This window comes from Lepisosteus platostomus, chromosome 13 (genome assembly GCF_059453375.1).
Source record: "Lepisosteus platostomus isolate fLepPlt1 chromosome 13, fLepPlt1.hap1, whole genome shotgun sequence".
Lineage (NCBI taxonomy): Eukaryota > Metazoa > Chordata > Actinopteri > Semionotiformes > Lepisosteidae > Lepisosteus > Lepisosteus platostomus.
In genome coordinates this window covers 17854533-17882120 of record NC_142623.1, presented here as the reverse complement: position 1 = coordinate 17882120, position 27588 = coordinate 17854533, and the positions used below count along the sequence as shown (strand labels likewise).

The 27588-nt window shown below is 44.7% G+C and overlaps 1 protein-coding gene across 1 annotated transcript; it reads left to right on the top strand.

The window, feature by feature from the left end:
* Positions 1-388: 388 nt before the first annotated feature.
* On the top strand, positions 389-27588 carry farsa (phenylalanyl-tRNA synthetase subunit alpha). The gene is made up of 13 exons (XM_088603650.1): positions 389-568; positions 1681-1818; positions 3283-3381; positions 4555-4673; positions 8850-8942; positions 14107-14235; positions 16770-16885; positions 17203-17287; positions 17629-17728; positions 17976-18144; positions 20354-20431; positions 24275-24389; positions 26716-27588. The coding sequence occupies exons 1-13, from the start codon at positions 422-424 to the stop codon at positions 26819-26821; spliced, it is 1494 nt and encodes a 497-aa protein (XP_088459776.1). The 5' UTR covers positions 389-421; the 3' UTR covers positions 26822-27588.

Here is a 27588-nt window from a genome sequence, read left to right as displayed (position 1 = left end):
TGGCAGTGATTCAAATTCAGGATATGAGTGAATTACAAGAAATATTGAGTGTGCCACACTCAATATGGCGAGAAGAGACGCCTTAAACTTGACAGCATGCGCCTTGTAATCGTCACAGAAGGTATTACCGTATTTTATCTTCAATATGAGCATCATCATTCATTACAAAACTTCAGGTGGGATATATGTGTTTATTGTTATTGAAGCCTTACGTCGGTGTCAGTCATCAATGGTGTGTCGTTATCTTTACATCTGTCTTTTAATCTCTGAAAGTTGCATAGTTGAGTGGATTGCTAGGTACGTTTTAAGTGTTCTACGGGAAGTCAGATGAGCGGCACACCAAATTGCGTTTCTCTTCGGTAAAATACGGTACAACTCGCATACGTCACTTCCCCTCCTTGCGGCTGACAGTATTTTCAGCATGGCTGACGGTCTGTTAGCGGAGTCTCTTCTTCAGCGGGTGGAGAAGGCAGACGGCGGCATAGACAGCCAGGATGTCGCGGCTAATCTCGGTGTGGAGCACCAGCTTGTGGTCGGGGCCGTGAAGAGCTTGCAGTCCCTTGGGGAGGTAAGAGGACGGGGTTTAAAAGCCTCCCAACTCGTTTCCCCCAGCGGAATGAATGGGAGAAAGTGATGCAATCCAGGCGTTTGTGTGTGAAAGCCGGTTTCAGGTCAGCACAAGTGAACGGGACTAGTTAGAGATACACGTTAGATATTTACTGCGTTTTTGTACAAGATAGAAGAACTCATTCAGCATTGACACTTGCAGTACCTGTTTGCGGCCAATTCTGTCTCTGGGCCATCTCTGCACCATAAAGCATTGATTTCTAGCATAATTTGAAATGTCTTGATTTCTCTTTGTAATTATTAACAGTGGTGTGGAGCGGGAAATGGCATTCGTATAGCTTGAATTGGATTATTAATAGCATGTGTCCCTTGTAGTATACAAATGTCTGGAAGCGTTGCTTCTGTAAGTCATTTTTTTTAAATTCCAAACCCAATCGTGAGTCCAGCACGGGAAATAGCCGACTGCCACAGAAATGCCTGTGATACTTCAATCCTAAACACTCGTTAGGCAAAACCGAAAACAGCCAACACATTGTCCCTGTGAATTGTGGTCCTGGCCAAGAGACTGATATATTTAATAATGTATCAGTCGTTTGTTTGAACACATCTTGGTAAGTCTGAGATCAAGCAGCTGGGCATTTTGATACTTGGGTGCTGCTTAAAGCCTCTAAACTAGGGTTTCCCTGTCCAGGTCTTTCAGACTCCAGTATTGCCAGTTTTCTTTTTAATTCCTGTTTGGTGCCATATTATTTACTAACTGGACCCATTTTAAATCACGGTGGAAAAGAAAGGTTAAAAGGCTGAATCAGTCATGTGTTCAGTTAAATGACAACATCTAGCTGGATTGCAAACCATTTCATACTGGGAGCAGCAGGGGTCTGGACTGGAAAAGCCTTGCTCTAAATGTTCAGCCCTTAGAACAGTCCAACACTCAGTGTCTTCCTTCTGCTCTGCAGTAATATAGGGATGTAGGGATTTTGTTTATGAGCTGATGGTCTGACGAGGCCAGTCACATAGCCTTCAGGTAGACCACAGGCCTGTGTTTGTGTGTAGCCTCTCTCCCCGCTGGAACAGTGACCACAGACTTTGGCGTGTCTTCTTCCTCTCCTGAAGGTGATTTCCGCGGAGCAGCGCTCGTCCAAGCACTGGGAGCTGACGGAAGAGGGCAAGGAGATTGCCGGGGAGGGCAGCCATGAGGCGCGGGTGTTTGCTGCCATACCAACCGAGGGCATGCCCCAGAGTCAGCTCATGGTGAGCGGCGGGGTGTCTGCTGTGTGATGCCAGCCTTCGTACTGCCACTGTACCTCTGGTAGAGCTGCAGTGTTTCCAGATGGGTTTGGAAAAGGATCAGGGGCCAAACAAGATTCAATTTGTCCCCTTTATGTTGCCGATTCCCCCGTCTGAAGGCACATGAAGTAATATCTCTGTCTAGACTGTTGTTTCTTAAAAACAAGACTAAGCTAATTAAGATTGGACTAAGGCAGTAGTTCTCAAACTTCTTGGACCAAGTACCACTCCTGATCAAACCAAAGCATCCAAGTACCACCTACAAGTCATCTTCTCATAGGAACCCCAGAAAATCTCAATGACCAACATGAGTGCACGTGCGCGCACACACTCACATACACATTTGTTTAGTCAAGCAAAGCAGATGTGAATTCATTGGTCGAGCCTTGATACAATTCAATAGAGTCTAACAGATTTTAAGTTGTCAGGCATTTTCTTGATGGCCAAGGCCTCACGGTGGATGCTGCAGTTCATATCTGGAGCAACCTCTCTAATTCGTGCAACTACACCGCTGTGTCAGCTTGTCATCGCTCTAGCACCGTCTGTACAAACTCCGATGCATTTTATCCAGTCGTTGCCATTCTCTTTGATAAATTCATTCAAAAGCTGAAATATGTGCTCTCCTGTAGTTCCCGTTGGTAGTGGCTTACAGAACAGAAAGTCCTCATGGGACTTACCTTCAAACTCATATAGAACGTAAACGTGCAAATTGGCCAAATCAACATTTATAGACTCATCTGATTGCAGTGAAAAGCATCTGCTCATCTTAACGCGCTCTATCAGCGTATATTTGACATCATCCACCATATCAGTAATTCTGTGAGTGAGTGTCTTTCGGGGGGGGCAGCAGGTCAAGCTGTTTAGCAGCTTTTTCTCCACACGTAATACGTGTCAGCTCTTTTGCCAACGGTAAACAAATTTCTTCACAAGTAGTGTGGGGCTTACCTGCTTTAGCAATCCGTAAGCTTGCATTTTTCCCCATTTCCATTTTAGGAGTCCCAATTTTTCAGTGCACACAACAAAGTTCCAGAGTCATATGGCATACCACAGTTTGAGAACCACTGGACTAAGGAATTATATTTCTCTTTACCCCTTCCAGATATAATGTAAAATAGTTCTAAGAAAGTGCAGTTGGGTATTTAAAAGACAAAAGAAAACTCAGGCATGAAACATCACTTAACTTGTTAACTTGTAAACCCTTTCAGCAGTAAGTAAAAGGTTAATAAAAGGGGAAACTGGAACAGGTTTGTGGATGTGCTGGACCTGGCGGAGGGTTCCCATAGTGTAGGATGGCTTCTGCATGCCGGCCCCAGAGCTGGCAGCACGGCAGCTGATGGAGAGAAGGAGGGAACTCTTCCCAGCCGGAGGTGAGATCCATGGATGACGTTGTGCGTTTTCTTGTCTCTCTGCCCCCCCCTTCCGGAGTAGAAACTCCCCAGCGGGAAGGTGGGCTTCAGCAAGGCCATGTCCAACAAGTGGATCCGTCTGGACAAGAACGCAGAGGGAGGCCCCCGCATCTTCAGAGCGGTGAGTTGGGCATCGCCCCCTCTCCCAGCAGGAGTCTCCGGAGTTGGAGCGTGGGAGCTCCTGATTGCTTCAGATTCAGATAATAGTGGATGATATCGCTTGTAACGGCCGGCCTGCAGGGCGAGCCTCTAACTGCATGTGCAAGGAGCCTGGTTCTTTCTAAGGCTTTCTTCCGGATATATTTGATTCTTTTTCGCGAGACGCCTGCCCTTGAAGACTTGTGGGATTTTTTTTTTTTTTAGGTTGACAGTACCTTTGAACCTGAGGATAGAGCGAGAGTTAATTTTGCCCAGTAACACAACCAACTAGCTGAGTTGGCTCAAAGAAACTGCCTCATGTGAGCCTCAAAAGACCATCGCTGTGCACCCCTATCCTGTATGGCATGCTGTGTTTGCAGGGATATGATGTCACACTACTAGATCACTTTATTGGCCATATACGATTTCTTGCATTAGGAATTTGTCTTTTCACATTCCCCAGCTTGCTCTCCATGAGACACACAGATAGGGAGAGAAGCTTGGGGTCAGAGCGCAGGGTCAGACATTTATATGGTGCCCCTGGAGCAGCTGGGGTTCAGGTTAAGGGCCTTGCACAGGGGCCCAGCGGAGTAGGATTCCTCTGCTGGCCGCGGGATTTGAACCGGCAACCTTCCAGCCACGGGTGCTGATCCTTAGCACAGAGCCACTAGTGACTGCTGTGACAGAAATCCCACAATTCCAATTTCTGGAAGCGAGCAGCACAGCTGCTTTAAATCCATGTGCTGCGGTTTGCTGGAGGTTATCAGAGATGTAATGGGCAGGTTCGTCTCTCTCACATCTGTCGTCTGCTGAGGGAATCTGGGAATTCTGTCAGTGGTAGCTTTGCTCTTTGACTCACCTTTAGAGAAGGCTTTTGTAGCCATGACTGCTGTTACATGGATTATTTTGCAATGATAGAATCGTACCTTGATATATGTAGTGATTATGTCAGTTCTCTATAACTGCAAAGTTAAAATGCAGAAGCTGGAGAACTGCTTGGGGTCTTGACTCCCCTACGGATGTACAGGAGAGTCCTGGTGTGAGAGGACTTGAAAATTCTTCCACTTTGCTCCTGGATGCCTTAATGGGAGAGATCCGGCCTCCGGGAAGGGGAGAGGCAGGGGGAATGACGTCCGTCTCTGCTGCCTGTGCTCAGGTGGAGAGTATTGAAGACGCCGTGCGGGAGCGCCTCCTGCTGGTGCAGCGGGGCCAGGCGGACAGGCTGGAGGAGAAGGAGAAGAATGAGCTGAAGAAGAGGAAGCTGCTGATGGAAGTGTGAGTACTGGCCTCTCCTCGTTTGCGTCTGGAAAGCCCACAGGGCCCCCCACAGGAATGACTGCTCTAGGTGCTGTCACTATGCTAGATGTTCAGAGAAGTCCATCCCAATGGCTTAGCCTGCTCAAGCATCAGGTGTGACAATGCTGCCACCTACTGGTGAGTATCTGTACAGCAGCACGAACAGGTGTTGTCCAAAGGTTTAACTCCGATGTGCCCTCCCTCTTTTGAGCTCAAATTTAAATTGAAAGCTAAAACTTATTTCTAACGTGACTGAACGCCAGCATCAGGCAGCTAAACCATCTCCGTGAAGTTGCCCCCTTACAGACAGCATAAACAATGACGTCATATAGAAACCAAACCTGTCTCATTCGTCAGTGCTACATTTTTGCTGGTTTGTGCCGTTGAAAGTAAGTTCCCAGCCGTTTTCGTTCCCGAGATATAGCGCCTTCTTTTTCGTGTGATCATGCAAAACTGTTCTGATTAGGGTATGGTATTGTTGGCAATTAATTAATTTTCCTGTTCACACAAACACACAGAAGATACTATTATTAAAAGCAAAATCAACCGCTTGAACTCGGCAGACGGGGTCACTGGAGGTCAAAGTCATCGTGCATGGTCACGTGATCGCCCAAAAAAGAAGGTGCTGTATCTCGGGAACAAAAACAGCTGGGAACTTACTTTCATTGGCACAAACGTAGCACTAACGAATGAGACCGGTTTGGTTTCCTTATGACGTTGTAGGGGGTTGAGTGATGTCATGACCCCGTAAAAACAAGGCGCTTTATCTCGGAAATGAAAGCAGCACAAACGCTACTTTCAACAGCAAAAACTGCTACAAATGTAGCACTAACGAATGAGGTGGGTTTCATCGTTTGCGCTGTCTGTAGGGGCGCCAACTTCAGGGAGCTAGTGAAACCCTGACAATAAGAATCTTAGTTGGGGTCGACCTTAGTTCTTGATGCTGTACAGCTACGCACCAGCAGGTGGCAGCACTGTCACACCGGATGCTCAGGAAGGCCTACTTCAATAGGGTGGAATGCCTTGCATAACCACGGCTGCCATCAGAAACTTTTTTTTTCCTGCCAAACAAGTTGGGTTTTTAGAATCCTTATAGATAACCAGTGCAGTAGAGTGCAGAGTTAGAGGTCTCAATCCTATAGGTTGTATGCATTTGTTTGAAATATTTTGTGCATCACCCTGGGAAAGATGCTAATGAACGTCCTATTAAATCAGTGATTTGTTAAGAAGCCTATGGGGACAATGATAACCAGGTGACTTGAAGCAGTGCTTGAATTGGTTGGGAAAGAATGCCAGTATCCATTATCCCAGTCAGAAAAATGAATCTTGGTAAAATGCTTAATGGGAACAGACCTGTTCATTAGCATAACTCTTTGTAAAAGTAACCTGAGCAGCCATATCTTTTGGGGATGATCTGTATACATAGAGATTTGCCTCACTCTTTTCTTATGACTTGAGAGAAAAGATTGATCCGCATCCTCTGTGAAGGGATCAGAGTTTGTCTGGGGAGCATCACAATAACGGGGCTGGAAACAAGATCAAGACTTTTTATCATCTCAGTTTAAGATGAAAAAGCGTTCCCCTAATCGAACATTCTGTGTTTCAGAAATAATCGTCCGTTTTGGAATCTTAACGTGATTAAAATCAGAAACTGAGTTATTGAGGGATTTATTTTGTTCCACGAACCATCAAAGTACCTCGACACAAAAACAGCAGTGCCCGTGCTTCATGTTGGGCAGTACCGACCCAATTCGAGCCCTGCCTTGCAGCCTGGGTTTTCGGTTTATGCGTATTGGACCACTGTCTCTCACAGAAGAGGCACTGCCAGCCTCCGGGCTCGTCTGCTGATAGGGGTGATTTTGGGCTGCAGAGGAAGAGGCCTTTGAGATTCTGTTCTCTAGGGGGGTTGATTGAAAAGCTGGAGTGATTAACATTAAAACCTGAGTGGACACAGTTAATTATTGTGGACTCCTGGAGCGGTGGGCTATGTGTGCAAAATTTGTCGGATATTCTTAGATATCGTTGGGCTTTGTGACGTACTTAACGTATTTTGAATCAATTCTCTCTGGACTTCTCCCCTGTAATCTGTGAACTCTGTGTTGGAAGTAAGTTACTAAATGCCCCCCCCCCAAGCCATTTTTTAATTTCTTCACATTAAACCCTGTTAAAATAACCAAGCAGCTGTTGCCTACCCTGACCGTCCTGCTGTTGTCTGGTGTGCAAAAATATAAAGAGTTCAGTTGCACCCCTGCCCAAGTTACACAGTCTGTGCAGTATATAATAACACAGTAGGCTAAATTGAATACCACATGTGCTATATGCTAACATAAATATGTAGGCTTATTCTTTTAATAGGTGCTGGTGTTTTATAATTGTGTTGTATAAGATATTATTGTACACTGGTTTCTTATAGAACAGTGTGTATTTCATTTAGTGGATCCATAAATCGGTTCCATTAGAAGAGCATTTTCTGTGCTGCCTTATTATATATTCGATAAAAACACATATTGAAATATTCAGACTGTTAATGAATCTTGAAGAACAGAAAAAAAATCTAAACCAGTTGAAATATCATCTCCTTTACCTGCCGTTCATTCATTTTTTTTCCATCAAGTAATTGTTGGCACCCAACACATTGAAAGAGGGAGAGGATCTTGTGCTAGAATTCGAACCCTGTGCCGGGGCCTTTGGGGCACTGCGTCTTTGATGAAGGTTAACAACTCATTTTCAGCCGCTGCTGATGAGCTCCTGGTATTTCGGTACAGCCCACCCACCCCCCTTCCTCATTGCTTTTAGCTAATGGCCCTGGGGCTGCCACAGGCTTTTTTCTACAGGATGTCCCAGATGGAGCCTGTCCAACACGCAGCTTACAGGCTTTAGCAAAAATTAATATAGCAAATGGATGACGGTGCTCTGAGGCCTCCGACTGCATTAGCTGTAATAAAGTGAAGAGCAATCACCATTGCCAAACGGCTACCTGCCTTGTTTACAGGGCTCAGGAGATGATCAGATTGACTCATCCTAAGGACAGCACTGCATCACTGTCTCCGACAAGCTGGGGTTGAGGGCCTCAGGCATCTTAAGTGAAATTTCCCCTGGGGTTTTTCCTTCAGCTGTTCCTTGACTTGAAGGCCGTGGAACAGAGCAGCACGTTAAAGTCAGTTGCCTTAGTTGAGGGGGTTCTGAGGGTGGGCTGGGCTGTTTATGGGAACCACATCCCAGTTCTGCTTTTTACAAGCAAAAGGCCAGAGAAAGATGATTAATGTTATTCAGCTCAGGAATGCCTCATATTTAGAACCACGCCAACATTGTAACTGAGCAAATCTCGTTGCTCCTAGTTGACTTTTCCTAGTTAGCCTAGTTTTGGTCAAGATCGTTAGTAATACCATACGGTAACATCACACCTTTACAGTGAAAGTAAGCAGGACTACTATATACCTCCTAAAAGTGGAATCCAAAGATTCAGCCTTGACAGAACTCACAGGTATATTTCAGCAAACCTCTCAAATTAGTGCATTACGCTAAATAATATAGTGGGAAACTACATGTAAAATCAAGAGGCTAGTCTTTGGACTCCCAACTCTTGCACACTGAGATTGAATTTAGCAACCATGTAGCGGGGTGTCTGTTTTGTGTGTCATATGAAGGACTGTGACTGCTTTCGGATGTGACTTGGGGTTGCTGACCACCCTTCTGCTCCAATCACATTTTCAAAATGCATCAAACTAATAAACATGTCTGTTTCCTTTAAATTCCTTTTACCGAGTATAGACCTTTAAATGAAATGCATTTAAGGCCTGCAGGAGAAGATATCTGCTCTTTATCCTTCCTTCCCTCCTCTAAAACCGTCAATCTGAAAAGACATAACAACATGGTTATACTGTATGCAAGTGAGAAAAAGGTTGTTCGGCCTCTTTTGTGGGTTTGGTTTGCTGGTGGTGTCTTCATCTCAGGATCTCGTCAGACTCATTCCTGAAGGATCCCAGGGAATTCTAGAGATCCCAGCTTGACCTGGTACCTAGAATGCCTGTTGATCTGCGACTGTCGTAAAGCAATGCTGGGGTGCCCCTCGTGTCCATCTGGTCCGGAGATGGAGCCCTGGCGGTGGTGTAGTTAAAGTGTGAAGCATGATGTGCCTTGTTTTCTCTCTGTCAGGACGGTCAAGTCCTACTGGATCACCAAGGGCAGCGCCTTCAGCACGAGGGTGTCCAGGCAGGAGACGGAGCTCACGCCCGAGATGATCGCCAGGTAAGCGCCGGCTGCCGTCACTGGGACCACCATTTTACTATTTTAATGCACCTCACCTCTTTGCCCATGTTTATTTTAGCACTGTGAGAAGCTTCCTACTTGAAAAAGCCACGTATCTATCACTCCATCCTTTTTTATTTAGCTGTTTTATCTTGTAGTGCTGGGGCCCTGGGTTCAATTCCCGTGATATCCTTTGTGTGGAGTTTGTATGTTCTCTTTCTATCAAATGTTCTCCAAGACATACTGGTAGGTTAATTGGCTTCTGGGACAATTGGTCCTGTTGCAAGTGTGAGTCTGTGACAGGCTGGAGTCCTGTCCAGGGTGCATCCCACCTTGCGCCCATTGCTTGCTGGGATAGAGTCCAGGCCTCCATGACTCTGAATTGGAAGAAGTGGTCAGAAAATGGAGGATAGGATGGAAATGTCTGATTTTTTTACTGGAAAAATCCAGAGCTCTTATGTCCCTTGGCACTAGTGGAAAACTGTTTTTTGTTCGTTGCAAAGTGCTCTGATGTGACGTGGGAGGAGAGCAGAGCAGAGCAATCCAGGGAGCTCTTGAAGGGCCAGAAGGTGAACTATCACGAACTGAATTGAGGCATCCTGGGAGGTGTGGACAGATTGCTGCTGTATTGAATTCGTAACTGCAGGCAGTCAATTATTAGGATTGCAGGCAGAGGGGAATATTCCAGATTTGTGTGGGTTTTTTTTCTGCTATCTTGTTTTGATCTCAGCTCGCTGAGAGAGGATTACAGAGGAAATGACTTTGCAATTGCCCTTCTTCCAGCAGGGGGTATGGGCATTGTCAGGATTAAACTGCCAGAAGCCTGAAAATATGTTCAGCTTGCGTTGGTGCTTTTTTAAGGGAAACATGAATTGGCATTAAAATGGCTTTAAGAGCATCTATATCTGTTTTGCAGACGTACTGTGTGAGCTCAGCTCTGCCACCTTTGTGTGTTCCTTCCATTGACTCTGCATTAATCCCAGTTCTGGTGCTCAAAATCCCTACCTGAATTTATTCCAGGAGAACTGTTAATAGCTAAACCCTCAATTGAACTAATGATAGAATTAAATATAACTCTGTAATGTGTTGAAACCCAAAACCTGCTGGAGCCTTTCTTTTAGATTTTGCATTTTATAAAACAACTTGAAAATACCAAGTTTTGAATAGATGCACAACGTGAAAAATATCTGTCAGCGCCTTGTTCAACAAAGTAAGCAAGAGTTGCAAAGGGAACACAGGCCTGGAATATGGAAGCCCTGTCTGCCCTTGGATTGCCAATTGGAAGATAAGAACAGTTGCAATGGAGAAGAACCTGTCTGGCCTATTTGTTAGTTATTTGATCCAAGGATCTCACCCAGCAGTGTATGATTGGGTAGCTTGTTCCACACTCCCACCACCCTTTGCCTAAAGAAGTGCCCCCTGTTGTCGGTTTTAACTGCACTGCTTCCAATGGAGTTTTGAAAACTGCGAATGGATGACAACAGGAGACGACCTTTGGTCTTTGCCTATGTAAGGATCCACCTAAGTAAAAACAAGACTGACTCTTTGATTACGTCTGGTTGACTTGAGAATGTAAATATCTCTGTGAGTATGAAACATAACCCGACAGTGCGAGTCCATTTGACGTGAAGTAGTAGCCTCACTACAAATGGACTGTTCGCGTGGTGTTTAGATTTAGCTGTTGTGATACTGTTTTTAAATATTGCAATCAATGTGAATTAGAGTTTGCGAAACATAGTTTCTTCTCAAAACATTGCTTTTACATAGGTGGAAGTTTTAAGTTAACTGGTTATGTTCATATCCCATATGGGAATTTCTGATTTATGTAAGATGTCTAAACCATTTTTCACAGCAACATTGATCTCCTCTCTTATGAAGTATACTCTCCTCCAAACCAGGTCATATGTTAAAATGTACTTTTAATTTAGCCACATTGTCTTAGATGTCAATGTTGTCTGATTGGTTACGACTTTTGCAGGGTTTGTGCCGCTTTCTTTCCTTAATTCTGTAGCTAGACTCTTGCATGCAAGTATTTTTCGCATAAACAATGTATGCAATGCTGCTGGAGATTGGACCTGCCGCTCGTCCCTGGGACCAGCTGTTGCTATCCAATAGCCTGCCATGGGTTCCCGAACCCAGATGGACAAATGGACCGAGACAGACCCAGGCAGGAGCAAGGTGCCGCGACCCACGTTTGGAAGGCATCCCTGTAATTCCCCCTGGACCGTGTCTGTGCCTTAGCCTGGGCCGGAGCATGATGTGAAAATGACAGGAATCATCCTGACTTTATTGCATTTCATCTTACATCTCTGCCCCCCTCCCTTCATGATTCATTGCTCTCTTGCCAAGTTGCATAGATGGTTACAGTCAAACCGTACTAAAAATCGGCAAAATTGTTCTAGGCACACTGTAGCCTTTGTGTTTGAAAGTGTCTTTGTGGGCACGTGCTCCGTTTAGCCCAGCACATCTGCTCTGACCGCGCTTACAGTGCATCTGGTGACTTACAGTCCTGCAGTCTGAATGTTTTGGGATTAAGAGTAAGGCTCTTAATAAATAAGGGTGTTGGTCCTTCAAAAGTCAGAGCTTACCCTCCTCCAGAGTTCTCTCTGTTGACCACCGCCTTCAGACTGACCCTTATGATGTTCTCCAATTAACCTATACCTCCATGTTTCGGAGACGGAGGTCTGAAGGACTCGTAATGCCAGAAAATCCGATCGCTCCCTCGGCTCTCGGTTACGGGAGGTCAGCACAGATGGGACACGTTGGAGTGACTGAACTCCCCCATGCCCTTATGGAAGACTTGGCACAGCCTGAGTCCAGATGTCCGTGCAAAACCAAGCAGCGGGCGTTAAGGTCCTGCCACTCAAGCTGAGACTTGACACGAGCCCCAGGGTGCTTTCAGCAACCGCAAGGCTTGGCGGGTCGCCACTTGAATCTGGGCCACAGGTATTCTTTTCTGCGTCTGTAGGACGGACCTAGATTTTGTTGTCTGGGAGACATCACTGTTAACAGTGTACTTTCCTTTGTTGTTTTAACAACAGTGTAACAGTGCATTTATAATTATGCATATACAGGAGGTCCCTTGGCAATTTTGAAGGAGCTTGAACTTTTTTGCAAGGAAGAATGGCATACAATTGGAAAGTCCAAGTGTGCAAAGTTGATAAAGACTTAATCACAAAGACTTACTGCTGTAATAAATGCAAAAGGGGCTTCCACAAAGTATTAGTTTGGGGATGTGGTGTAGTTTTATTAATTTCAATTATTTTTCCTAATAATTAACTATTTATTTTTTTCTTGAATTGTGTTGGTTGCAAGGTCACATTAAAAATGGAAAAATGTCTGATATTTCTCCTGATTTCTGGCTTTACGTCTAAAAAATTCCTGCAATTTCAATAATGGTGTGTAGACTATTTATATCCACTGCATATGCCAAGGCTATTTGTGGTGACTTCCTAGTGTCCCGATTCCAAAGCTTGTAGGGTTTTTTTTGGTGTCAGAGTTAACCAACTTTTCAGTGCCTTCTGAATTGGAAAATTGTGATTAACAGAAGGAAGCCAGCTGTCAAGGTCATCCCCTTGGCGATTTGTTTTTCCTGTGTACAAGCTGCTTGTGTTTTATGTAAACCGGGGGCTGTTTTTTTTTTCCCTCTTGCTGTTTCCTCACTCACCTCACTTGCTAAGTCGCTAAGCAGATGCATCCCCAGGCAGAATCCTGAGAAAAGAGGTGCTGACTGCTGTGAAGTGAGAATTGGCTTTCTGGTCGTTGGGAACAAGATTTGAGGCGTGTGGGACTTAAATGTGTTAAAATCGGCACAATGCCAAAAAGAGGAGACTGTCTGTTTCCCTCCCCCGCCTCTCTTCCTCACAGTGGTTAGAAGCTACATCTTAAAAAGTGCATCAGTATCTTAAGATCTGTAGGGTGTGTTATCCTGGATTTTGGCTGTTTGGAGAAACAAGTCTTCCATAGCTTAAAGTTGAGGATTTATTTAACATAAATTAGGCACAAAATGTGCAAACTATAATTTATAGATATCCACTTCACCATTACATACTTTACAAGCTCCTGGTGTTATTTTAGTTATGTGGGTTCCAGAACACAGCATCTAACCTTCAACACTTAATTACTAACATTTGCCAACACTAATGCACTTAACAGAAGACCCACATCTTCATCTGGTGAAGTGTTTTTCACAGACAATTCCAGCTGGTTAAGCCCACACTCCAAGTTGTTGTTTTGTTCAAAGGGAAAGTGGAATTTTCATCTTGGTACAAAAACTGATGTTCCTGGTCTGAGATTTTAAGCTTGAGGACTCCCTTTCAGTGCCCAATACCTGACAGGTTTCAGGTCATCCATGAAGAATCCATGATTCCTGAGGAATGCACAAGTATAGCGTTGGTCACATGAACTAGTCTGGTCAGATCCAGAAGGTTGATCCAGACAGTGGCAGACCTGGTTTTTCCACTCATTTGGGTTCTGCTTACTTGATCTGATGGCCTAAAGCCGTGCCAGCCCCCAACCCATTCTTATCTAAGAGTGAGAGGCAAAACAAATAACCAGCTCGCACTTCTAAAATTTACCTCTCACCTTACAATATCACAATACATTCTTCTGACATAGAAAGGTAGAGCAGAAAGTAATATTTTATTTTATCTGTTTTTTGTTTATGTTTTGCCAGTTTTGATCTATTTTACTGGTTTACCTTTAAAAGACGGTAAGAACACGTTTCGATCTATTTTATTCGGTTACAGATAAGAGAAGACCATTTGGTCCATCTGGCCTGTATGGTAGTACATAATTGATCCCAGCAGCTTCTTGAAAGTAACCAAGGTATTGACTTTAAGTAGTTGGTTGAAGTTGAAGTGCCTTCCTCCATTCTTGGTTTGAAATGCATTTCCACATAGTTCTCACTAGTGCTCACTGGTTCATGGTTCACTGTTCTTGCCTTGTAAATGTCAGAAGGACCATGTACATCAGGCTGTGTGATGCAAAGTATCAGTTGCAGGTGGTTTAGTGTGCTCCTTTTCATGCTAAGTGTTGTCATGGTGGTGTCATTTCATTGCGCCTCGTTCGGCTCCACGCAACACGCGTGTTGTCCACACCTCAGCCAGATTGTGAACCCCTTTCCCTCACAGGTGTTCTCTCTCTCTCTCTCCCTGTCACTCAGTGGCTCCTGGCGTGACAAGTCATTCAAGCCCTACAACTTTGAGGCAATGGGCATCATCCCAGACTGTGGGCACCTGCACCCTCTCATGAAGGTGCGCACCCAGTTCAGACAGATCTTCCTGGAGATGGGGTGAGTGTGCCTACCTGTTCAGCCGATTACTGCCACACGAACGCCTCAGGACTTACCTAATTGCTCTGCTTTGAAAATTATAAATGTAAATCCTGAGCATGCCTAAAAGTAAGTCATTACTGACCTCTCAGTTGATTTCTGAACATGTATTGGTTCATTGTTTGAATATTTAGGAGCTCTGTGTTGAGTAATAGTTATGTTAAGTTGTGCTAAGTCAACATGGCCCCCAGAGTGCGCCTTGGAAGATAATTAGGGCCAGGATTGAATCATGAGTACAGATGCGAGATCTAGCATGAAAGCAGCTTTATTTATTCAAAAATCATAGAGAAACCTCCAGACCTTTCAAGCAGAATTGCAGTCCCGATTTCTCAGTCCAGTTATTAAATCTTGGTAACAAATTAATTTATGGTATCCCAAAATTTGTAAAATATCAATTTAGCACAAAATCGAGAAAATTGGGAAAGTACTGTAGCAGACATTTCACTGCAGAACTATTCTTAAGTTATCTGCATGCTGAGTTAACAAATAAGTATTTGTTGGCAAACCACTATGCAAGCAATATACAGTGCCTTGCGAAAGTATTCGGCCCCCTTGAACTTTTCAACCTTTTGCCACATTTCAGGCTTCAAACATAAAGATATAAATTTTTTATTTTATGTGAAGAATCACCAACAAGTGGGACACAATTGTGAAGTGGAACGAAATCTATTGGATTTTTGAAACTTTTTTAACTAATAAAAAAGTGAAAAGTGGGGCGTGCAAAATTATTCGGCCCCTTTACTTTCAGTGCAGCAAACTCACTCCAGAAGTTCAGCGAGGATCTCTGAATGATCCAATGTTGTCCTAAATGACTGATGGTGATAAATAGAATCCACCTGTGTGTAATCAAGTCTCTGTATAAATGCACCTGCTCTGTGATAGTCTCAAGGTTCTGTTGAAAGCGCAGAGAGCATCATGAAGACCAAGGAACACACCAGGCAGGTCCGTAATACTGTTGTGGTGAAGTTTAAAGCCGGATTTGGATACAAAAAGATTTCCCAAGCTTCAAACATCCCAAGGAGCACTGTGCAAGCGATCATCTTGAAATGGAAGGAGTATCAGACCACTGCAAATCTACCAAGACCTGGCCGTCCCTCTAAACTTTCAGCTCAGACAAGGAGAAGACTGATCAGAGATGCAGCCAAGAGGCCCATGATCACTCTGGATGAACTGCAGAGAACTACAGCTGAGGTGGGAGAGTCTGTCCATAGGACAACAATCAGTCTTACACTGCACAAATCTGGCCTTTATGGAAGAGTGGCAAGAAGAAAGCCATTTCTCAAAGATATCCATAAAAAGTCTCGTCTAAAGTTTGCCACAAGCCACCTGGGAGACACCCCAAACATGTGGAAGAAGGTGCTCTGGTCAGATGAAACCAAAATCGAACTTTTTGGCCACAATGCAAAACGATATGTTTGGCGTAAAAGCAACACAGCTCATCACCCTCAACACACCATCCCCACTGTCAAACATGGTGGTGGCAGCATCATGGTTTGGGCCTGCTTTTCTTCAGCAGGGACAGGGAAGATGGTTAAAATTGAGGGGAAGATGGATGCAGCCAAATACAGGACCATTCTGGATGAAAACCTGTTGGAGTCTGCAAAAGACCTGAAACTGGGACGGAGATTTATCTTCCAACAAGACAATGATCCCAAACATACAGCAAAATCTACAAAGGAATGGTTCACAAATAAACGTATCCAGGTGTTTGAATGGCCAAGTCAAAGTCCAGACCTGAATCCAATCGAGAATCTGTGGAAAGAGCTGAAAACTGCTGTTCACAAACGCTCTCCATCCAACCTCACTGAGCTCGAGCTGTTTTGCAAGGAAGAATGGGCAAGAATTTCAGTCTCTCGATGTGCAAAACTGATAGAGACATACCCCAAGCGACTTGCAGCTGTAATCGCAGCAAAAGGTGGCTCTACAAAGTATTAACGCAAGGGGGCCGAATAATTTTGCACGCCCCACTTTTCATTTTTTTATTAGTTAAAAAAGTTTCAAAAATCCAATAGATTTCGTTCCACTTCACAATTGTGTCCCACTTGTTGGTGATTCTTCACATAAAATAAAAAATTTATATCTTTATGTTTGAAGCCTGAAATGTGGCAAAAGGTTGAAAAGTTCAAGGGGGCCGAATACTTTCGCAAGGAACTGTATCTACTGGATTAATAGAGATGTATTCACAAGCCTGCTTGTTTGCAACATAATACGGCCGCTTCACCTCACCATTGCGTCGGTCTGAATCGGAGACAATAATGGCAATATGGTGCTATGCATATTTGGAAATTGTCTATTTTGGAAGTTTTGAATATAAAATACTGTTGCAGTTCCCTTTAGCAAAAGCCTGTGACCTGATTCCTCTTTCCCCCCTGACTGAGTTCAATTAATGTGCTTCAGTGTAAGGAGGCAGGTTTGGCAGCGGCCTTCATTGGGGGAGGGTAACCTTTGTCCAGTGCCGAAAGGGTGGAGAGGATGACGTTCCCATCCGTTTCCAGGTTCACGGAGATGCCGACCAACAACTTCATCGAGAGCTCCTTCTGGAACTTCGATGCCCTTTTCCAACCCCAGCAGCACCCTGCCCGTGACCAACATGATACCTTCTTCCTGTCGGGTAAGGAGCTCATGGGCCCCGCTGTTCCTCGAGTGATCGAAGACTACGGGCCCTGCTGTCGTGGCAGGACAGTGTGCTGCTAGCTCTCACTCTTCCTCTTGAAGAAGAGGAACCACGTAGGGGAAGATCAGCTGGGTGTTAATTGTTAAGGCTGTAATTGGAGATACTAACATGTAATGGACGGGGGGGGGGGGGATTTTTTATGGCCAAGGCTCTTAGTAGACCACATCAGCCTTTTACAAACTCATGACAAATTCAATTCAAGGTCAAAGAGGTTTCTTCTCCTCATCTCCTCCTTGTCCGTCTCCTTCCCTCAGACCCGGCTCTGGCGCACGAGTTCCCACAGGATTACCTGGAGAGAGTCCGCAAGGTCCACTCGGAGGGGGGCTTCGGCTCGCAGGGGTATGAGCACCGGCGGCTTCTTGCTGTCCTGGCCGAGACAGAGGCCTCCGGGCCTGCCTGCGCAGACCCCAGAAGGGGACAGCCTGAGCGAAATGGGATGTACTTCCGGGGTTGTAAGAGGGAATGTCGATAGGCAGGTCTAGGTGAGACAGACGCACAAAGCTGTTGTAAGGTAAAGAGACGGTGAGAGGACAACACTCAGAATAAAACTGAACCAATCTATGCTCCTCTTTGAGATGCTGACTAGACTACTTTGGTTCTGTAGCTGGGCAGCTAAGCTGCTTATGGGCTCCAAGAGTCCTGTAAGTTTGCGTGTCAAACTCCGTTCTCTTTTTTTGCAGATACAAGTACGACTGGAAGATCGAGGAGGCGCAGAAGAACATCCTGCGGACGCACACGACGGCCGTGAGCGCTCGCATGTTGTACCGCCTTTCTCAGCAGGTAAGAGCCTGGCCTGGGCACGCGCCACGTCTTCTTCTCACTGCTGTGAGAAACTGACCCATTCCCTCGCCTTCCTTATAGAACAAGTCTTACCCATCCTTGCTTCAGTACCGGATTGGCCTTTTTTCCCTCATGTTTAAAAGCACAGTTAATACTTTTTACTGTTTTTACTTTTTTTTTACCTTACTATTAGCTTGCTGAATTACCATTATAATGTATGTTTTCCCTCCCCCCCAAAAAAATTCAGGAGGTTTTCACTCCGGTGAAGTATTTCTCCATTGACCGTGTCTTCCGGAACGAGACGTTGGATGCCACTCACCTGGCAGAGTTCCATCAGATCGAGGGGGTGGTGGCCGACTATGGGCTAACCCTGGGTGACCTTATGGGCATTCTTCACCAGTTCTTCACCAAACTGGGTAAGAAATGGGTGCAGAATGTGTTACAGCCCCTTCTTCTTCATTGTTCTCTTGTGTTTCCTGTGTGTGCAAAATTGAGCCGCCGTAATTTAATATCCTGGACAGCTTTCAAATCCAACAGGTTCCTGAAATCGGCAGAAAAGGAATGCATAGCCGCCTCTGATAAAATGCATTTTGTTTTTTAGCTTTTTTTTTCTACAAATTGTGGATAGGTTGACTTAATTAACGGAGTAGGTGGAATTGCTGATCAGCCGTAATTGAGTAGCACTCATCTGTTCAGGAATAAGCTGATTTAGGATTCATTGGCAGTAACTCTAGATTAGGGGCTGCAAATTCAATTTTAATGCAATATTATAGGTATTCAAACACTAGATCTTGTGGACCGTTCCAGTGCATCTCTTTTGTAAAGTAAGTTTCTTGATTACATACAGTGCCTTGAAAAAGTATTCATCCCCCATCCCGTTTTTTTCACACTTAAGCCTGCAAATTATTTTTTTAATGGGAATTTTTAGGGGTGTAACCCTGCTGTCCTGGCCAAATTTCCCATTGGTCTTTACCAATCATGGCCTCCTAATAATCCCCATCTATGAATTGGCTTAATTACTCTGCTCTCCTCCCCACTGAGAGCTGGTGTGTGGTGAGCGTTCTGGCGCACTATGGCTGCCGTCGCATCATCCAGGTGGGGCTGCACATTGGTGGTGGTGGAGGGGAGTCCCCATTACCTGTAAAAGCGCTTTGAGTGGAGTATCATATAAGTGTAAGTAATTAATAATAATAAAAATTATTATTAATTTATTATAATTAATTTTTACTTAGGAGTCACACATTCATCTTCACAGAATCCCTAAAAAAACAAAGATAATTGTAAGCCATAAATTAATAATTAAAAATAAAAAACTGCAATATCATCATTTAATAAGTATTCATCCCCTGTGGTCAATACTTATTAGCTGAAGTATTTTTGGAGAAGTCTCCGTTAACTTTGCATACCAAGATGGAACAATATTTGCCCATCCCTCTTCTTAAAACTGCTCAAACTAGATGAGGTCTGTTGCGGAGCGGCCACGGACAGCACATTTGAAGTCTTGCCACAGATTTTCCATGGGATTAAGGTCAGGGCTCCAACTGGGCCACTCGAGGACACATTTTCTTCATTTGAAGGCGTTGTTGCTGTGGCAGTGTGGAATCATTTTGGATCACTGAGGAGGAAGTTTGTCTTGCAACTGGACAGTTTGAGCATTTTGGCAGAGGGTACCGGGTTTTTGTCCAGGGTTTGTCAGTCATGTGCACCATTCATCTTCCCATCAATCCCGACATGATTGCCAGTCCCTGCCACTGAAAAGCATCCCTGTTACATGACGCTACCACTGCCACACTTCACGGTGGGGATGGGGCTACTTAGCTGGTGAGCAGTGATTGATTTGCGCCATACATACGGCTCAGCATTCAGGCCAAAAAATTCCACTTTAGTCTTGTCAGACCACAAGACTTTCTGACACATCTCGGCAGTATCTTCGTTTTGCAGATTCTTTGTAGGCAAAGGTCTGTTTTTTTCAGCCAGGGTGTCTTCCTTGCAATGCCTTGGAGATTGTTGACCCATGTACATTATCTTCCATTGCAGCCACCGACCTCTGTAGCTCATTCAGTGTCACAGTTGGCCTCGCAGTAGATTCTCTGATAAGTGCCCTTCTTGTGTGGCAGCTAGGTTTAGCTTGCACTTCTGTACACTGAACTGCACTGAGCTTCGAGCGATGTTCAGTGCCTTGACAGTGGTCTTGTACCCTTTCCCAGATTTGTGCGTCTCTATAATCATATCGCCGGCTTGTTTAGAATGCTCTTTTGTCTTCATTTTGAGTCTTTGTTTCTCTCAAAGAGAGAGGGATATTTATATTTACAAAAAAGCTGACAGCAGGTGACCCTTTTAAAGAGCTGGTCGTGCCAAGACCTTACAGGGTCCTAGATTGTATAGTTCAGTATCTGACAGCAGGAGCTTGCACAATCCAGATGAGAATGCCACGCCCTCTACTCATCAGCATTGGTGTCTGGTCTGGGCTTCACGGAATATTGAATGTGAGGTGTAGATTTACTTCAGGTGGTATGTGCATAGTGAATAATTAGGTATCAGATTGTGAAGATGTTCTTCTACATCTGAGCCTGGATGAGTGCAGAGGGAGCAGTTTCAATGTTTTCCTTGTGCCTCTCTTCTCAGGGATCACCAAACTGCGCTTCAAGCCAGCCTACAACCCCTACACTGAGCCCAGCATGGAGGTCTTCAGCTACCATGAAGGTAAGAGACTGGGGATGGAGAACGTCATAGTTATGCCGTGCCCTACTTGTCGGACGTGATCCCCACTGAACGTCTGTAGGATGAGCCAGGACAGTATTGGGCATCTAGGATTAAGAGACCAGCGAACAGGCACGTGTCTCCAGGCTCTTGTGGAAGAACGGGACCGAATCCCACAGAACAGCATCTGCTCCCTGTAAAGTCTGTATCGCAGGCATGCAGCTTGTGTGGCTTCCAGCAATGGCCAAGAACACAGCTGGACTGTAGCTTTCAGGGCTGATGGCATCTTGATCTTTCTTATTGGTTGCAAAGCGTCTGTATAAGGAAGTTACCAGTGTTGCATCTCTTCAGTAAAATATTAGTGCCCCTTCTGCAAAAACTGTTCTCGTCAGGGAGATATAAAGGGCGGAGCGGTGGCTCTGTGGCTAAGGATCTGCGCCTGTGGCTGGAAGGTTGCCAGTTCAAATCCCGCAGCCGGCAGATAAATCCCACTCTGTTGGGCCCTGAGCAACAGAGCCCCTAAGGCCCTTAACCCCAACTGCTCCAGGGACGCTGTACAATGGCTGACCCTGCGCTCTGACCTCAAGCTTCTCTCCCTGCCTGTGTGTCTGTGTGTCACATGGAGAGCAAGCTCGGGTATGCGAAAAGACAAATTCCTAATGCAAGAAATTGTAAAGGGTTTATGAAGTAATGTTGTTGTTGTTGTTATTATATCTTGCGATGGGGAAGTGCACATAACAAAACAAGGTTGCAATAAATTTGAGAAGGTTTTAAAATTCAGGAATATCAGTGGTGCCTTCACTTCACTTCAGTGAATTTTATATATCATATTTATGACGCATGAAATTAAGAGCTTGTATATTTAAGTAAAGAGGCACAGGAGCAGTTGGTTCAAAAGGCGGAAGGTCCCGGATGAGTGCAGCCGTCACCAGCCAGGGCACTAGATGACTTTGCTTGCATGAGGAGAGAGAATCCACTGTGTCCTGCAGAAGCTTCAGCCCTCTGTCCAGTTTGGGGGTTAGTTTCTGGCTAGGGTGGAAACACCCCGACCCATCAGTTTAAATTGGCAGTGGAGTGCGCAGTGGGCAGAGGTGTTGCCACTCACTTTGTAGGACCTCAGGGAAAATCGTTTGAATCAGTGCGATTAACTTCATGCTCCGTTGGTCTCTTAAATGGTCTAGTTCTCTAGTGTCTCTTCTGGGGCTCCAGCAGGATGATATTTTTGTTGCTCAGGCCCTGCTGTGAAAAGTTTTTTTAAAAAAAGTCTTCGTACTGGTTCACACATTGACTAGCGATAAAAAGAGATCACTTACAGTACAGCCTTGGTGGAACAGTGGTGTTTCTGTGAGAAACATTCTCACTTCCAGACCCAGATGCATCTCGTTACATCTTCTGATGACATTGCTTAACAGTTTTCTCCAGCCCTGCAACTTTTAAACTGCCTGAGTAATAAGATAAATAACTGTGTTATTTAATCGCAGTTATTTATCCAATTACTGATGTGTGTTTAGGAATGGTACATGAAGGTGTGTTGGGTGCATGCTGTTCATGATTGGCTGTATGTTGTATATTTGTATTGTACGTCTTTTAATATAGGAGCTCACCCAACCAAATCCCATGCAACTAGCTGGTATTGAATTGTGTATTCTCTCTGACCATGGCCTTCAGAATTGATATGGTAACAGGTTAGGTTTATTTCTGTATGGAGTGACTAGTGATTGGCTGGCCAGACAAGGGACATGAACAGTCTCTACTTAAATTCTTTATATCTTCTTTTGTCTGTTCAGACAGGGGGCTGATCACTGTTGTGAGTGCTGTCTCAGAGGCCTCTGAAATTCAAGTGTATATATACTGAACATCTCTTTTTGGGCATAGGAGAAATTTTTGTCTAATAGGAGGTTACTAACCATTAAATAATCGGGAATCCTTTATACTTTATTGAAATCCGTTAGTGGTTTTAGCACCAAAAGCTGTATCATGAACTAGATTTGGCTCAACAACACAAGAATTGTTTTACAGCAGTTAACAATTAACTAGAAAGCATACTGCATGGGAAACAGGTGCACTAAGGAGATAATTTCCCAATTGATTTGAAGTCAATTATAAACAGAACTGCTTTAAAATACGCAAGAAACATTAGTTCTAACAATATACAGTTAAAATCCATATGAATGAAATGTATTCAGCACCTAAAAGCGATCATAATCAACTGTTAATGTATTTTTATGTAATATATGACTAACACTATAGAAATGTACATGTATGCAGTACGTGAAAATGGTTATGAACAACAGAATAGACAATTTACAAAAATGGCTTGCGATCTAATTAAGCGTTTAATCCATTGGGTATCAAAGAATCCAAAGGGTGGAAAACACTTCCCTTTTTAAAAGAGCAGTGTTAACCCTTCACGTCTCCTAGAGCAAGAGGCTTTCTCAATCCCACAGGCTTCAGTGTGTGGTTATACAGCACTGGGCTTCGGGGTGTTGTGCAGGGTTAACTGGTTTCTCTAGAGCACTTTCATTCTGCAAGTAAGATCCCCTTTTTTGGGAACTGTTTCCTTATGGTACAGGTCTCCCTCCAACATAGCCAGTACATTGTGTGAATGTCCCTCTTTTGTCACTGATTTGCTTAGAATCTTTGTATTTAACCTCTAGCACTTTAATCTGGTCTGTGGGCTGTCCCTGTTTCCAATCCTCCTGGATTCAGAGCATTCTGGGATGACTTGGAATTGACTGGCTAAAGACAAACAGTCTGTGAGTCAGCTGGGGCTTTTAAAGCATTTGTCTTTTCCTGGTCTGCTCTGTGATTCTGAAAGGTGGCTTATAAGACGAAGGGCTTTGTTTGCACAGCTGTCTCACAGCAGCGGTCAGGCAGCTCCAGACACTTAATTGTATATCCATTTAGCAGATCGGAGTGGTAAAAGCTGGTCTCGGTAGGGGCCGGCTTGAGACCGCTCCAGGCCAGATGCTGTTGTGAGCGAGCTTTCTTAACTGGCCTTGCCTGAGTAAGCAGTCCGGAGCTCCTCCCACATCTCGAACCCGGGTCAGCACACATATGGTAACCACAGAATTGTGTTCGTCGCCAGAAGCTTGGCGTTTCTTTTCGTTTGGACGTTAAGCGCTTCAAGCTCCCCCTCGCCTCCTGAGCGCAGTCCTGTGAAGCCTGGTGCCTGATCATCTGATTGCCTCGCAGGGTTACTTAACGGAGGCGCCAGTAACATCACAATAAAACTGGGCCACAACAGGAGTTGATTATGGTCTGAGTCTTAAAGGTGTACTGGAAGTGTCAGTGAACTGAATACATTAGCATGCTTTAACAAGCAGTACTTGTTATTATTGGATTTTTACATTTGAAGTTTGAGGGGGTCAGTATATTACTTTTTTATACTGCTAGCATCCTGGCAGAATTCCACAGGGATTCAGGGTAGCAGTAGATTTTGTCTCCTGTTGAATAAATATGAGAAACAAATTGAGGTCTAAGCCACAACAGATTAGGTATATATCATTAGTAATAGAGTGTACTTCCAGGAGACCAGCAATACTGTAAAAACTTTTGTGTAGGGAATTGTCCAGGAAGAAATTGTTAAGAATGAATGTCAGTTGTTTGGCAACCAGAAGGAAAGTTTAAGCTTGAATTATTTTAAACACACAAAAAGATTAATTATTAAATCTACCAGGTTATTCAGTTGTCTTAAGGTTACTTACACAGTTTCTTCTGCACAGTGTAGCTAACGCTGTGCAGTAACAAACAACAATTAATAGATCTTTAAACAATTATTATTGACTCCCCAAGCTCTTTCTGCCTTGTCTGAGTCTTCATGCTGCTGTTCCCTCTCCTTCCCAGGCCTGAAGAAGTGGGTGGAAGTGGGTAACTCAGGGGTTTTCCGACCAGAGATGCTGCTCCCAATGGGGCTCCCTGAGGGAGTCTCCGTCATTGCTTGGGGCCTGTCGCTGGAAAGGTGAGATACCGGAGTGTGGTTTTCCAATTGGGTAGTTGTCCCTTAACATGTCTTTTCCCACACCATGCTTGAGCGCTTTGGGTTGGAGGCTTCACTATTAACTAATGAAGCCAGAGCTGGTAGAAGAAATGTGCTTGTGGTGTTCAACGGAATTGTAAGAAGCTAGGCGTGGTGCCCTGACATCCCTAATGAAAATCTTTCTTCTGCAGTTACTGCACTTTGTTCATAGTCAGCAGCTAATTGCCAGTTATTTGTCTAATCGTGAGTTGTGTATCCGTTGGCAGCACTCTTGGTCAAATTCTTGGTCGTTTGAGATCTTTTCCTATTCAGGAAGACAAACGAGGTTTGCAGCTTGCCAGAGACGCCCTTCAGTAATTCTGCTCAAAAGGGGGGGGAAAGTGCCCATAAATACTGGCTTCTGCAACCCCAGTGTCTGGGCCCTCTCATCAGTAATGGAAACAGTTGCTGTATCACACTAAACTGGGGTGTCCAGCCCTCTTTCTGATTTTCACCCCATTTCGGCTCTGAATGAGCGATAGAAGCTATTAACTGAAGAGCTGCACCAATCGAACAGAATCTCTGCTTTGAAGAGACCTTGGACACCTGTAGACACCCTGGTCCTCCAGAACTGGACCAGAGTTGCTTGCAGTCAATGTCATGCTTACAGCCAACCGCTATATACCTGGCAGCCCACTGGAGCTCACCAGGTGTGAGCCTGGTCAGTACCTGGCTGGGAGACTCCTGGGAAAAACTAAGGTTGCTGCTGGAAGAGGTGTTAGTGGGGTCAGCAGGGGGCGCTCACCCTGTCGTCTGTGGGGATCCTAATGCCCCAGTATAGTACTGTACTGTAAAAAAGAGCCATCCATAAAACCAAGGTCCTGACTCTCTGTGGTCATTAAATATCCCTGGGTGTTTCTCGAAAAGAGTAGGGGTGTTACCCTGGTGTGCTGATCAAATTTCCACCCTGGCCTTTACCATTTATGGCCTCCTAATAATCCCCATTTTTTAACTTGCTTCATTACTCTGCTATCCTTCCCACTGATAGCTGGTGTGTGGTGAGAGTACTGGTGCACTAAAGCTGCCGTCGCATCATCCAGGTGGGGCTGCACATGGGTGGTGGTGGAGGGGAGTCCCCATTAGCTGTAAAGCGCTTTGAGTGGAGTGTCCAGAAAAGAGCTATATAAGTGTAAGATATGAATTAATATTATGGGTTAACCCTCCCAATTAGCAAAAAACCCAACAAAAGCCGATATGATCGGCACGTGTCTTTTTTCATTTGCAAATCCCGGGACAGAGGTACATGTGTCGGAGCCACTGGCTCATTCCAGATGAGCTCTTAGTGATTCATTTCCATCAGTTAAGTCATTATTTCCAAGGGTTTGTCCATTGAGACCAGAAAGGATTATAGTGCATTAGAGGTTGGAGTGGGTGTGAGAAATATTAATATTGAAATAACATTCATAATGAAGGATGCCATAGTTACCAAGGACACCATGGCTTTTGGTAATTCTTTATGCCTGGCTTTCAATTCTAGCAGCATAGAGAGAGAACTGGAATCACAAGGTCGTGCCCTGGCCTCTTGGCTCTGTAAAAGACATGATTGGAGGAGGGGGGACTGCCGGTAATCCAATCAGCACTAATGAGAAGCTCAATCACTAATTGATTTTTAATCCAGGTTGGGGGGGGTGAAGGGGGGGGGGGAGTTCCCTCTGTTCTGTGGTTTAAGCAGATTAGCTGAAGCAGCCTCGTCCCCTCCACCTCTTTCTCTCTGCCGCCACATGAGCTATACAAGCTGTCTGTGGCAGGAATACTCCTTTATTGAATGGGCCTCGGTGGTTTCCACAGGAGCCATTGTCTGCCGGGTCACTCTCTCCAAAAAGAGGGCCTAGGTTCCCCACTCCCATGTGTACATGGTGTCTGCTGGTGTCGGCTTTCTTCCGATCTTCGTGTCTGCTTGTTAAAAATAACAAATGACCCTAAATGTCTCCTGAGTGTTGCCATCCGCCTCTGCCCGGCAGATTTCTGGAAGAAAGCTTTCTGGAAATCTCCGCCTGGACATTTCTGGAAGCCACCTGCTGTGGCGTCACTCGTGCGTCATAATCAGTTTGTGTCGTTGTTTCTGGCCTGAATCTTATTGGCATGAGGACTACACAAATGGGATGTGTATTTAAAAGTTGGTTCAATAGCCCACCTTGTCTGGTTGGAGAATGTGGTGACCTTAATTCTGGGTGGGTGCATTTAAACTGTGAAATCTGCTGTTGCTTGCACATTAGTGTCTTGACATTGCCTGCCGGTCACTCACGTTTTTTCATGTTTTTTCTTCTAGACCCACCATGATCAAGTATGGCATCAACAACATCCGCGAGCTGGTGGGCCACAAGGTCAACTTACAGATGGTTTATGACAGCCCAGTGTGCCGACTCGACACCTAAATCCAATCAGGCGTCTGCACGGACGACCCCTGGTCCACTTTGCCACACTGGGCCAAGGGCTGTCACCTCAGGACCCCATTACCCATGGTTACCACCAAACCTCCACCAACAGGCTCCTCAGACTTTATTTATTAATCTCAGTGGTGTCCCTGCAGGACACAGTCTAGGCAGTGATAGTATGGGACTTGTAGATTCTCTGGTTTAGGTAGGAAATGAAGTAAAGGAGATAAATATATACTGTACTTCCTTTAACAGAGAAACTGCTTCGTCTATGCATTTTATCCAACTCTAGTGACAAACTGTTATACATCGCCTGCTTTTTTTTAAACCACGATCAGAGTTCTTCTTTAGTTAAAAACATTGGTGAGGTTGACTTAATTCCAAAGCATTGTGTACTTACAACATAATCGTGCCTAACTAACATTATGAACTGCTCTGCCCAGGTCTGACAAGTCCTTATAACAGAAACTCACAGTTACTGTCTCTAAAAGGGATCTGTCTCAAGCAGCGTGCTTTGTCTGCTAAAAAATGTTGGTTTGCTCACATGGAGAGTATTTCTCTCAAACACAGCAGGGTATTTTGTTCATGCATATTTTTTCAAAATTCGCCCCGTATGTGAACTGTTTTTCTGTATGTTGTGCAACAGAGTGAAACTCTGTGATCATGTTGACCAATCAAGTCATTATAGAGTGGCACTTTTTCAAAACCATGCAGAGAGGCCAGCAGGAGAAAAATGCTAGTTGACAAAATAAACGCTCTTTAAGGCA

Bases quoted from the DNA above. Each gene is read 5' to 3' on its own strand.
- farsa (XM_088603650.1), top strand. From the start codon at position 422: ATGGCTGACGGTCTGTTAGCGGAGTCTCTTCTTCAGCGGGTGGAGAAG. The intron at 569-1,680 runs GTAAGAGGACGG...CCTCTCCTGAAG, and splicing joins GCTTGCAGTCCCTTGGGGAG to GTGATTTCCGCGGAGCAGCG. The intron at 14,236-16,769 runs GTGAGTGTGCCT...ATCCGTTTCCAG, and splicing joins CAGATCTTCCTGGAGATGGG to GTTCACGGAGATGCCGACCA.